This window comes from Stegodyphus dumicola, chromosome 7, assembly GCF_044657685.1.
Source record: "Stegodyphus dumicola isolate Sdum_Otavi_A_Nest chromosome 7, ASM4465768v1".
In the NCBI taxonomy this organism is placed as follows: Eukaryota; Metazoa; Arthropoda; class Arachnida; order Araneae; family Eresidae; genus Stegodyphus; species Stegodyphus dumicola.
In genome coordinates, this window is record NC_140774.1 from 97,614,686 (window position 1) to 97,629,189 (window position 14,504).

General features: G+C 33.6%; 1 protein-coding gene across 1 annotated transcript in view; it reads left to right on the plus strand.

Annotated features, from left to right (window-relative positions):
- LOC146996274 (uncharacterized) overlaps nucleotides 1–14,504 on the plus strand; it is a 372,021-nt gene that overhangs the window by 326,427 nt on the left and 31,090 nt on the right. Inside the window, exon 2 of the mRNA XM_085820621.1 lies at nucleotides 4,900–5,060. Coding sequence (XP_085676747.1) covers nucleotides 4,900–5,060 — 161 coding nt within the window. The remainder of the gene's footprint in view (nucleotides 1–4,899; nucleotides 5,061–14,504) is intronic.

Below are 14,504 nucleotides of genomic sequence, written 5' to 3' on the forward strand. Positions count from 1 at the left end.
CATCCTTGATAATGAGCTAGTTTATCTTTATGAGTGATAAATTGTCTTGTAAAATGCTTCTGTTTCATTTCTTCTTAAACGTATACATCAATAAAAACCTATCAATCAAGGAATCTGAGTAATGAAATACATCACAAATATTTTACAGCCTTTTAATTTTATTTCCCCATTCTTGCAAGCAAATTATTTTGCTCACTTAAAAAAAAAAAAAAAAAAAAAAAAAAAAAAAAATAGGGAATTGTGTCTGGTCACTCTGGAAATCGATAGAGTTTTATTCATAATCTATGCCAAAAGCTAATAAATATTATGTATATACTAGTTTGTAAGTTTTATCTTCGTGCCTTTAAGGCTATGAAAAATCACACCTTAATAGTCCTACTACTATTAAAACTGGCCTACTATTCTTACTGCTTATATGATACCCTTTAGAGGAATTTCGGTAAAGTGCTTTTAACCCCTTCGCAATTACGCTTAAAAAATTAGTCTTCAAATTGCTATTGCATTCTTAAAATTCTAAACTTTCGAATACTTCGAACAGGAAAAAACATGCTCTGTCTGGAAGAATGTCTATTTCGAAGATGATCAGACAAGGTCTCTCTTTTACAGGAGCAAAATGTAAAAAATTTCTTTTGCTTCAGAGGAAAAGAGACTTGGGTCTGATCACTTCAAAATCGATAGAATTTATTAAAAGTCTACGCCAAATTAAGTTTGCTAGTTTGCTTAATTTAAAACAGAATACTTCGTTGCGAGAATTATCATCTTTCCTAAAGTCAGGGTATTTTGTTCTAAAATAACTTCAAACTAACCAGAAGACAAAAGTAAAATAAACCAACATGCATTTTCTCGCTTTCTTCTCTTTGTAAACTAGCCGATTTTGTAATTAGCGGTAAGCACTCCGGAATTACTTTTTAAGTAAATCAAAACTTAATATTGCTTTCTATATGCAAGTAATAAAATTTTAATATTCATTTTTAGATCACATAATCTCATTTTTAATGCATGGGTCCTCTTTCTCATTATATCAATTTTAATATATAACGTACTCTGCTGTACTTCTACCTGTATCATTTTATTCACCAACTTCGGCTAACTATTTTTCTTTGAATAACGCCCTTAAGCTAAAATTTGGTAGAATATGTATTTCAGCTTGCACTATATATCTGACTTTCTTAATACGATCTCAGAGACGTTTCCATCACCAATAATCAAAAACGTAATGCAGTAAGAATACGTTCTGGGTAAAAATCTTAGAAATAGTCACTTAATTTTCAGTTTTTGAAAGTAAGTCTTTTTCTATGAACTCTCATCTCAAATTATAATGATATAAAACATCGTGCCTTAAATTTCACTCGGCGAACGAACGCTCCTTCGTACCAGTTTATTTTCCTTGCTTCTATTCTGATAGTTAGGCTGAAATAAAGAATTTATAAACAGCTTTCTGATTTAAAAAAAAAAAAAGGTTTGTAGCAAATAATTTCCTTTATTACGTCATTTCTCACACCCAACATTACAGTCTTCTTTCATTTGTGTAGTTCTTATTGTTGTCTTGCCCATGTATTTCATGACGGAATGATTGCTTTAAGAAAGTTGGACTTCTACTTCCATCCCAATTTTGAGATAAAGCATACTGAGGGGTGGTTCGAGAGTCTCCCACTCCTCTCCCCTACCACCAAATATAAAAGGCCTTTCGGCTCGCCATATATTTAAAGGGCCACCATATCGCGAAGACACTCTACAGTTACAAACATCCATGCCTTCTGCGGGATTATAACAAGGGCCCTTCGGTACCGCTGTAGGCTGCCCTAACCACTATACCGTCTGGTCCACATTTGTATTGTGCTAGGTGGAAATATACTTGTAGTTATATCTACTTTAATTTTCCCCTAAACTGCTCTGCTTCATAATTGCAAATTGACGATTTAGGAAATGTCCAACTTCTAAGTGACTTGATATATTCGTAAAGTACTTTGAAATATTTTTAATTTCCTTAAAAATACCTCAAACCATTTGCAATTCTACACTTTCTGAACAAGACACAAGTTTTTAATTGTCGTACGTTCTTTCCTTCTAAGTAACATGGTATAATTAAATTCTGTGAGATTTAATTTTCATTGTTATTTTAATTTTCATTGCTTATCTTTCACAAAAATATCAATATTTGTATGCCTTCAAACACATTGACAAATACTATTATTTGTCAGCGCTGCACTTCGAACTGAAATAATTCTGAAAATAAAAATTGCCCAAGAAAGTCACTTGACGATTTAAAAGATTTTACTTAGTTCATAGTGTTTGCCGCTTGTTAAAACGTTTGTAATTGATTTTTAAACTCATAAGATTTCGAGTTTGGTTTTCAAAACTCGATTTAGATATTTTTCAATTTAACGTTTAAATGATTTTCATACGTGTTGCTGTTGTTGTTTCTCATCTCCGTGATTAGATCACATTTTTCGTACGTATAATCATTTAACGAACAAACTGAAATTCTCAGAAATCTGCACCAAAAGGCAAAAAGTTGGTGAAAAGAAATCTGTATGTAATTTTAAAATACTTTCTGATCTTTTAGCGAATTCTCAAAATCACTCGACTTTTTTCTACTACTATTATTACTTTATTACATCTATGATATTAAAATTTCAACATCTAAAAATACATCCCTTACAAGGTTTTGAAATTTTCGCAGATTATAAAACAAACGCTTCGCTCTCTTTTTAAACAGGCATGATAGAAAGATATTCATTGGGCCTTTTTCTAAATTGTTTTTAAATATACTACGGTATGAAATAGAAGGCGAATTATCAGTTCTTCAGATTTATAGTTATAGATATATATATTTATAATTATAAATCTATAACTATATAACTATAAAATTATTACACTATAACAAGAAAAGCAAAGTGCTTGCATCACTCTGTTTTTCTTGCTTCTGTAATACATTTCTCATAACACTGTAAATAAAACTTGTGACTGATTAGAGTTTGAAATCATTTGCAATGAAATCTAACACTTCAGTTTTAGCTTTTTCCATTTCATAAGTATGTAAGATTCTAACCTGTGTACTTTTAAGTTACAGTTAATGTTGAATAATCTTAAGAACTGGTAAGCGAATAATCGCTTGAGTTCGTGAGGCAGAGAATAAAACTTTAGGAGGGTCAAATACCCTTTATTATTCCAAATTAATTTTACAGAACTCCTTCTTAGAGTTTTACAATAAAACCTCCACTCGGGCTTAAACTCAAGAACTAAGAAATTAAACTTAACTAATCTTAATTAAAAAGATATAGCCGAAGCTATTAAGATTCTAACAGAGTTGGCGTCTTAACACTAAATAACGGCGAAGCTATCAAAGGCCTAAAGTACGGCCGAACGTAAAAACAGCTTAAGAGAGAGTAGCCCAAAAAGGCCAACGCGCGCTAGTCAGAATTACTGGTTCTCTCTAACGAAGTCAGTCGAACTTCAGAGTTAAATACTTCTCCTCATTTGCATTCAACCGCGATTCTAAAACTACGTTCTGGCCGTAAGCTTGAACTTAAGAGTTGTTAAGTTGTAAGCTTGAAATTAAGAAGCGATAGGAAAGTAATTTTAACTCAAAATTTAACTGTTAGATAAATTAACATGATCCTTACCAAGTTTATAGATATTTTTCTCAGTATTTCATTTTAAGAGCTAACTTTTCTTAATTTTATTGTGCTAATGAATATTATTTTGCATGGAACTTATTATACAAAATTCTAACATACATACCAATAATAAATATTGAAATTTTCAAAGGATGGAAAACAAACTCTTCACCCTCTTTAAAAACAATAAGAAGAAAATATTAAGTATACGATTTTTATACTTTTTAATTGCCTACCTATTTATAAGCTTTCATTTAATTCGTTTAATTTTCGTCAACATGGTCAAAAACCTTTGTCATCCATTTTTAAACCAATCCATGATATCATTATGTCACTCTGCTTCTCTTGCTTCTGTGTCAAACTGAGGTCAAATTTCAACTGAGGTCAACAACTTCTTTGTTCAGCTGAGATCAAATTTTACACACATACTCATTATGGATGGCAATACAATGTGGTGAGAAGATTTTTTCATTTAATTTAGATTACCTGAAATTTATTTTTGAAACGATTGTTGGTACATATCTTTGTTTAACAAACAAACTAAAAAACTCTCAAGATTTTACTGCTTACATCATCGAACATAACAGGAAAAAAAAGCTTAAATGAAGTTTATATGAAACTTTAACTTAGTTTCTGATTTTTTTTGTAAAATTTCTAGATTTATTCGATCATTTGACGTATGAGAACTTCTGAAAATAAAAGAGCGATTTATTAATTGTTGAAAAAAGCTACTTTTCAATTGAATAATTTCATTGATAACGTGTCGTTAAGCTAAAAGCGATGAAAAAATTTTTGAATTTATAAAATAAACTTTTATTTAAAACTCGTAAAATAACTAATGAACTAAAAAAAAGAAAAAGAATTGGACATATAATTCGGTGGGAACAAGAGATTAAATAATTCTCATTACAAAATTCGTCTATAATTTTATGTCGCTAACGATAAACTCGTAAGCGCCTAAACAATGAAACCGAATAATCGAATGCCATTGTGAAAAGTGATCATCTTTATAAATTTAATCAAAATTTAACTATCCTCTCATGTTTTTCCTATTCATGATATAAAATTGCTGACGATTTTTGTAAAGAGAATTCTTTAACATCTTGTTCCCATTAAACTGTATTGCCAATTATTTTTCTTCTTTTAGTTCATTAACTATTTAAGGAATTTTAAATAAAAACTTGTTTTTATGAAAAATATATTATTATTTCTTTATTCTATACATACTTTTTCAAATGACACCATTATATTGTAATGAAAATCATTATATGGTTTGCAGAATGCCCTCCAGCAAGAGATGGAACGGAGCGTTTTTCATGTCCCTCTCCAGACCACACAAAACGCTATAGATGCATAGATGACCGCGGTCTCTGCGACGGATTCATTGACTGTCCCAATGCTGAGGATGAAGACATGAGATCCTGCATGTTTTACAAAACAGTAAGTTACACCGTTTTTCTTTATCTGCGACTTATTTATTGAATTTCTGAAAGAGAAGCTTATTAGAGAAAATGTTTTGAGAACAGTTTTACATTTTTAAAAATTAAAAATTCGCTCACTTACCGCATTAGAAAGAAAATATAGTTCGAGAGGGGAAGCTGTTCTTCTGTTCTGCATCATACATTTCAAAGCGCAGGAATAAAGAAATTGCGCATATTAAAAAAAATGGTTACTAGTTTGGTCGAAAATTCAACCTGAAAAAAAAAAAGCCTTCAGTAAAAAGTAGTAATTTTCCAATTTTTGACTGAACGTCACGTTCTGACGGAAATGAACATATATTGAAATGTACATTGAATCAACGAGCTGTAGGTTTATCTACAACCGATTCTGACTATATTTATCCTGTTTTAAATATTTTTTGAATAAGTATTAACTTTCAAAAACATTTTAATCTTCTTGACATGCATTTAACTATCTTTTTAAATTATTTCTCACCTAATTTTATATTGCTCATCTTGTATTAATAAATTTAGTTGATAGATTAAAGACGTATATGGGGAATATGTTCGAAAAAATTTTAATCTAGATATTTAAGAGGTATTTTGATTGCTTCAGTAGAATTGCATAACAACCAAAATTAGATATTCATAACACGACCATTTATCTTTACAAAGTTTTAAATGAACTTGTCAAGTTTTTGCGTTAACGATTTCAAATTCCATTTAAAAAGATCAATATGTTTACACTAACCTAATTTTCTAACAATAAACTCAAGATTGCAATTGCAGTATGGACAACATATCCACTATAGTACAGTTCCAACATTAGATATGTAGCAAAGCCATCATTAGCTCCTCCTCCACCATGTTTTATTTATCTAAACCAATTTGTGCTTCGTAAATTTTTCTTTGCACCATTTCCATAGATTTTTTTACTTCCCGTTTCGGATAACTTAACTTTAATGTTTCGGACAATTCTTTGACTTTGATGTTTTGATGATGATTGATTCTTTAACGTTGATGTTTCGGATAACTTATGTTGCTTAGGAGTTTTTGGAAAATGCATTTGGTATAGAACAGCACTATGCAGATACATAGTTTGACGAAAAATAAGCTGTACAGAATCAGTTACATTTAATTTTTTATATGTTTCGGAAAACAAAGATGTCTAATTAGTTTTGTGCGATATGTAAAAATTTGCTATTGAATTTGTTATTGTGAAAACTTTTCTATCGACATGTCGGGAAAACGTATGATTATCGAATTGTTTTCACTTTAGTTTTATCCAAACTGCAACAGTATGTACAATAAATAATTCTAATTTTAGAATCTCCACTACATTCTTCTTCTTTTCTTTAAAAACCTTTTTCGACACATTTGTGACCGAGAAAGGCTTATAAAAACCAAAATTTTAAACTGCATTTTTTACTGCATCATATTAGATTTTATAACTCCATAAAAAATAATGTTATCCTTCATACATTTCTAATTTAAGACACAGACATATACATTCAAATGCAGACATAAAAAGAAAATGATATAGCTGAATTTAAATGTAGATAAAAGGCTTAGCGCTGATTATACTTTTCGACGGTTTCTCTATCTTCTTTGAACACCGGAACGGAACTTGCGAATGATTTCCCCGTTTATTTTTAAGCAATACCTGTGCTGGAAAGAAAAAACTTACAAGCGAAACATTTATTTAACGTTTTAACGCTGTTCTTATTAAATATTTCAGCATTTTTAACAAGAATAATTTCCTTCTTTCAAAGTAAGAAACTTTTTCCTCCTATTCCCTGAACTAGGAGGAAACCGTTTCCCTTTCTATGGTACTTAAAGTGAAAAAAAGAAACAAAAAGTTTCTTTTCGTTCGTATTTTAAAGAATTGTAACTTAATGGGATAACGGATGTTAAAAATGTGAGAAGTGTTTTAAAAATGCAATATGTAACATTATAATTTATCGGAATTTTTCTGTCTGATAAAATGTCTTAGTCGGAACTATTTTTACCCTGAAATTTCCGCTCATAAGGAGATTAAATGCTTAATGGGATGGTGGTTTAACATGCGAATAATATTCAGGAATATGTAAAAAATGGTGTATTTTTCCTTCATACACTAATCACTTTTCTTGAAAAATTCAAAAATCATGCAAATTTATTATAATATAAAATATACAAATAAAACAATTTTAAGTTACCTGGCTTTAGTTGAGTGCATTAAAAGTAACTATTTTAGCTGTCTAATAATTTTCATTGTATGTGACCCTCTCTCCTTCCGCCTAAATAACAAATCACGACACTACTAAAAATAGAGAATTCTAAATTTTAAATTATTTAAATTTAAGCTCACTTAATGCAATGACTCTTCCATATGATATTTTTGCACTTTCACTTCTACTGTTCCTTGAAATTCTGTTACTGTCCTCATATAGTTTATATATGGGGCCCCACCTTTTTATTTTTAGATTCATGTGACTAAGACTATTGCGCCATGTAAAAAAATTGTCCATTCATATAAATAAAATATTGAAGCACAAGTTCGATAATAGATTAATAAAATTTATTCTTAGCAGAAGAAAATATCAGAATGCTTAAATTTTCTTTAGAGATATTCGTACAAGTGTTCACAATATCACGCAGTAATAATCAGTAATTATACTTCAAACTACTAAAAACGTTAAAATACAACACAATGCAAAGCGTTATCTAAACATAAATCTAATTCAGATATCTCAGTTCATGCGGAACTAAACAAATCGCAACAACAATATCTAAGCAACTTATTAAAACGGTCTCCCTCCGGTCTTTTATAGATATCAACCAGTCGCGAGATATTTACAGCAATTTCTGCTTCTCGACATTTCTGGAAAGCAATAAGAAGATGGAATTAAGATTACAGCTAACATAGCAGTCAATTACATTTATTCAGTTTCAATACAAATTACCGAGATAACCATTTACTCACTGTTAAAAGCAAGTGCTCCTGTATTTTTACTTTTCCGACATAGCTTTCTTTCAGAATTCATCTCGCGCTGCATTGAACGGGGAAACACAATTTTAATTATAATTCTACTCAAATTATCTATCTAAATACAAAATTCGTAACACTGCCTCCTTCCCAAGGTTGCACCTTCTGAGCAGTACAATTCTTGGACAGGAAGCCATACTTACAACTAAGGCTTCAATGCAATAATAAACACTGCAATACAATAACAAACAACATGAACAATAATTGCAATAAATAACTTAATCAAATACTAAATCAGTAATGAATGCACGAATTTACAAATTTAGAAACAAATAGTACCATGGTCTTATACTGCTTATATTACATACACTACGTTGTATGGCCATAGTATGGAGATCATAAGGCAGACGAAGGTCACGACCAAAGAGCATCTGGGATGGGGAATAGCTGGTAGTCTCGTGGACGGCACTGCAAAAAGCCAGTAAAAATAAAGATTACTTCTTGTCCCAGTCCTGTTGGTTCAACGACACGTTGCTGTCTTCGGTCCTTTCCGACCCAAACAAGCATTGCAAAATCGGCATCACTTTTGCCCGTCATCCTTTGCATTACTCAAGTAAAAGCGTCTCGAACTCTCTGCAGTCTTCAATATTCCGAAGTAGCCTTCTGCACGGCTGCTATGTAGTTCTTTCAGGACATCCTGGACCTTGGAAGTATCAGCTGCAATCGGAATGCCTTTCCATCATCCGATTCGAATTCTTGGTATAAGAAGCACTTTCAAATGTGGAGTTAGTCCAGAGAGCCCAATATTGTTTTGTCGTAGGACTATAGATCGAAATGTCATGCCAAGTAGGTTTTCTGTTTGAAGACTCCATTAAGTCAATTATGGGTTTAATGTCGCAGTCTTCCAACTGGTCTTTTCTGACTTGATCTTCACTCCATGCGTCTCGATCAGCCGATGTTGATGCTGTAATTTGTCGTGCGACCGGGTTCGGGCTTTTCTTCGACCCTAGGATGATATTGGCAGCTTTCTGAGCAGGGTCTTCGAGACAAGGCGACGACGTCCCTTCTGGTGACGGATAGTTATGTCCTCAGATGCTGAAAGCAATTTGTTGAAGTTCAAGGAAAAATTGTATTTCCTTAGAAAGTCCAATCCGAGTATGCAAGGATCTATATGCAAACCACCATATATGACGTGTAATGGTAGACGGCACCTCCAAATGAGATGTTTACGTTTAACTTCACATCAACTGCGCTTTTATCACCGGACACAGTCTGAATGGGAACGAAGATGGCGTTCAAATGAGTTTAAATTGTTGACCTGAATCTTTCCGAATGATGGTAACATTGGCTGATGTGTTGATGGTCATATTCCAAGGAACTCCATCGACAGGCCCACTGATTAATAGTCCATTAGTGTTGCTACTCACTGAAGAAATCTTGACTGCTTTAAAATGGGGTTTTTCATTATCGTTCAAACTCCGCTCAGCGAAATGGGCACTAATTTGTTTCTTGCGTCGTTGCTGGGAAGTGGTCTTTGACCTTTCTGTTTAAATCGTCTGTGTTATTTTTCGTGCACTGGGGTGTTCTGCAGTTCCTTCGTAAGTGGCCTTCAGCGTCACACTTCCAACACTTTAGAGATAGTTTCCTCTCAGTCCTATACCGTATCAAAGCATTGATTTGTCTGGCTAAATCCTCTAAAAGAGCAGTCACTTGATCCACTGGCTCCTGAACTTGAGCAGCTCTGAACTCAGCGATCTCTACCAGTTGCTTGCAGGGCTACCTTGAATTTCATGGCGTACACCAGAGCGCTTTTTACATCCTTGACATCCGCCATTCGCAAAGCTTTCTCTATTTCGCAATCCCGGATGCCATCGATAAAGTACTGCAGGGACAGGATTTCTCTTTAAGGTGAGATGAGACAGCTTTTCAACACCCGTGGCGAGCTCCCGGAGTGCTAGCGTGCGCTTCCGTTGACGATATTTTAATTGAAGCCTGATGTAATCTTTTAAACACTTCTCGTCAAAGCACAGCTCCAGCGCGCTAGATAAAGCTTCGAAATCTAGCCTTTGGTTTTCGGGAAGCGTCTGAAGGATATCTATAGCGTCTGCTCTCAGAGAAGCGGCGAGATGACAGACTTAGCTTGGGAACTCCATCCATTCGCTTCCACCACTTTAGAAAACTGCGTCTTATATACTTACCAACAGGTCTTTCCATCATATGTGGATAGCTTCAGAAAGGAAAACCATCGCTATTGCTCCCTGCGATCGCCCCGCATTTCTTCAAGGTATGAACTTCTTTGCCGACTGCAAAAACTCTGTCATTAGTTTGTTGTTTGATTTGTTTGTGAACGGCAGAGACTTTTCCTTCTATTTGTTCTTTGGCAGAAGAAACTCTCTTTTCAATCTGTCCAGCTGTACTTTCAACGGCGTCTGTTCTGCCTTTCATAGCCTCAAATTTGTTTTCTATTATGCAGTTAATTACATTTTTCATTTCTTTTTGACCTGCTTCAATCTTTCTTGAAAAGCTTTCATCTCCTCTTTAACGGATACTTGACCGGCTTTCATTTCTACTTAACCGGCTTTTATCTCTTCTTTTACAGATTCTTGAAGAGCTTTCATCACTTCTTTGATAGCTTTCACCTCTTCTTTGAACGCAGCAAAGGCTGCCTTAATTGTCACTGGCATTCAACACCACTCCTGACACCACAAAGCGTTACGTACGTACAGGTTCGTAATACATTGAATGCACAAATTCAATAACAGGTTATTAAAATTTATTCTGATCAAAAGAAATATATCAGAAAGCTTGAATTTTTCTCAGGCATATTCGTATAAGTGTTCACAATAACGCAGTATAATGAGTAGTTTTACTTCAGACAACTAAAAACGTTAAAATACAATGCAATACAAAGCGTTATCTTAGAGAAAACTAATTCAGATATCTCAGTTCACGCAGAACTAAACAAATCGCAACAACAATAACTAAGCGAAAAACTAATTTTTTTTTAATTTTATTTACGAATTAGCTGTGTGCCTGCTCAATGACGTAGATTGCACTAAGGCGATGAAAGTAAAGAAAGTCCATAAGTGGAAAAATAAACGTCTTAATGTTGAAGGAAGGAGGTAGAAAACATTACTGGCTTGAAAGAGATTGAAGTCGTAAAAAGCTCAGTCATCGTACAAATAGAATGGAGAATTAGATTTCCAGTTCTTCAAATAGTTAAATAAACTGCATAGCAAGCTGCAGTTTGCCTTCCTTTGTTTTCAGTTTCTTGAAAAGCTCAGCAAACTTCAAAATTCTGCTGAAGAAACCAGCAAAATTTAGCATCGTAACTTCAGGATAAAAATCCGTCAGAGAGGTGAAAGTTATCATCGTAGATGGAGAGAGTTAAGCATGCGCTCTAGCACGCTCATCGGGGCATTCCTTCCCGGACTTTGAAGCTTTCTTGAACGGTTTTTAGTCAACTCAGGAGCTGGCTATTAAAATTAGGATTTCTTCTGATTTTCTGTTTTGAATTGTTGGGTAAAATTCCCACCCTGTAAAAGATTAAACATGACTTTGTACACAACAGAAAACGGTCGGTTTATCAGAATTCCTGAAGTCTCAGGTATAAGTCAGATGACCTTTTCCACCTCTGAGACAACGAGGTAAATCATTACAGGAAAGCTGTCCGTGGCCAAATGTTTGGCAAAGTCTCTTCCTTATTTCTCAGCTGCTGTTCATGATAATGTAAATCAGTCAAAAGATCCTTCCCATAAGCAATAATTATAGGAAAACATGTCGGCGGCATGCTGAATAACAGCATGTAAAGAGCAGGGACGTATTTCAGAATGAACACCACACTTGCAAGCAAAATGCAGGAGCATAAAATCATCACAAGTTACTGTTATATCTTTACTTCAACCTAACTTCACCCTAACTTCCTAACTTCAACTTACTAAAACCAAGTTCAAAGTTCCGTTGTTGCCGTGAAAAGTAATCATGTTTGCTTGCTGTTTTCCGGCTATCGTCATGTAGTTGCTTCATAGAGCACTTAAGGTAGAGAAATGCAGAAAGATGACGCAGAGAACAGAGTAGCAGGTATGAAGGGGGTGACCAAGTAACGTCAGCATCGCTGAGTCGTCTCTTTAGATGAGGTAAATCCAGCTGAAAACAAGAATTTACAAGCAAATACAAGAAAATAATACATAAAAACCTGATAAAATAACATGCAAAAGTTGTTTTCTTGACTATGAAGAACTATATACATATTTACAAAGTTCAAAGTTGAATAGCGAATGCAGGACAAATAGCTCTAAGTCAGGAGGTCTGGTCAATGACAGGTCATCCTCCCAAGTGCAGACTCAGAGGATGCTGTTTGATATGAGTTCAAGCAGCATCCTTTGAGTTCAACACCAAGTTCATAAAATATTATATGCAATAGTATTTTACATTACACTGTAAAGTCTAGGTTGGGAAATTCTGATTGTTGCTTAGAATATGAGCAGTAAAGGGAAGGAGATGTCTATCATCATCAAGAATTTCGTGATAAAATCGATTAACCTGTTGCATATGTTCACATTCAGCAGTTCCTTTGGAAAATTTGTCATTAGTCTTCCTGATAAAAGTATCAAAAGAATCAATTTTTAAATCATCGTCTAGCACCTTTATTGCGTACAAAGTAGTGAGTACTAGTGATAATGCGGAGAAATCTGCTTAGTAAGACCTGGAGTTTGTTTAAGTATGTATTAGTCACAGCAGGCAAGCAGGAGAAGCATCTGTCATTATTGGCCTTGTAGTAGATAAGTAAATTAGTCTCTTTTTCTTAAGGTCCAATTTAGAGTAACGTCCTATGATTGGGAATAAGCACTTTATCACATCTAGAGCTTTATTCCTCACATGGTTAATGTGCTCCAAGTACGTCTGCTGTTAAGAATCACTTCTAAGTATTTGGCTTGGTTCACAACCGGGGGGCTACTGGGACTACTTCATTGAAGAGCAGCAAATTTTGCTTTAAGCTGGGGTTTCTTTTCCTTCGTCTGGTAATAAGTAGTTGCGATTTCTGTGCGTTAATTTTCACTTTCTAGTTCCTGCACCATTCTTCAAAAAGCGGAACTTGGTCTTGAAGTTTCTTTATTGCATGATAAATGTTCGAAGACTTAACTGCCAGGGCAGTATCGTCTGCGTAACATGCTAGGATTGAGTTATTGTGATGAGGAACATATGCAAAGTCTGCTGCGTAGAATAAGTACAGGACGGGTTCTAAAACCGAGCCCTATGGAACAACACTTCTTATAGGTCTTCCCGTAGATACCGTATCACCCATCTAAACGATGAATTTCTATTGGTAATAAAAGAGAAACCTAGAATAACTAAAACACTCTCTCTCCGGCCTTTTATAAAATTCCCACGGTCGGGATATATTTCTAGCAGTTTCTGCTTCTCGAGATTTCTGGAAAGTTATAAGAGGCTGGAATTACGGTTACAACTAACATAGCATTCAATTACATTTATTCAATTTTAATACAAATTACGAGATAACCATTTACTGAATGTTAAATCCACGTACTCCTGTATTTTTACTTTTCCGGCATAGATTCCTCTTAAAATTTGTCTCGCACTGCATTGCACGGGAAAATACAATAATTTAAATTATAATTCTACTCAAATTATCTATCTAAATACAAAATTCATAACAATATATTCCCTGAAGTTCTGCTAATTTCCTAATATAGTTTATACATGGGGCCCCACCATTTTATTTAGACATATAGGACCAAGACTATTACGACAAGTAAAAAAAAAAAACTGGTTCATTTAAGTAAAACCTTATAATTTATGAAGGTCATATATATTATACACTCTTTAGCTTAGAGAATGCGGAAAACTAATAAAGAAAAAAAATCATAACCATTCGATGCAGGAAAGTTATCCATCTAATATCAGCGTAGCAAGAAAGTATGCATGATGTCATCCTTTTTTTGGGTGGGGGCAAGTTCTTGCAACATATCCGATGGCATAAATTTATGCTCAGTTCGTTTAAAGTCCAATTAGATTTAGAAATCTGATGTTAATCGCGCAAAAACATGGGGCTGCTAACAAAAAAAGATTAAATCGTCTGATTTAGAATTCTATCGTTTTTAGCAATTGCAGGATAACTAAAATGTCGGCTAAAATTCGGTAATTTTAAATTCAAATTCCGAAAAATCTTTATTTCGAAAATTATTTTACTATCTTTTCAATGATACAAAAATAGAAACTCCTGTAATGACTTTTTGATCAATAAACAACGCCATGTGAGGAAAACTGAACACCGAGTTTTAAAAAATTATCAAAAGAATGAAGGAAAAAAGGGAAAAAATTCTTATCGAATTTGGAAAAATATTTTGTGAAATATTTTAATGTCATCGCATATACATATATATGTGAAACACTAGTAGCTTGAAATAAAAGAAATCAAAGTACAAAATGAAAGGGTTATTTAGAAATTCTAATTTT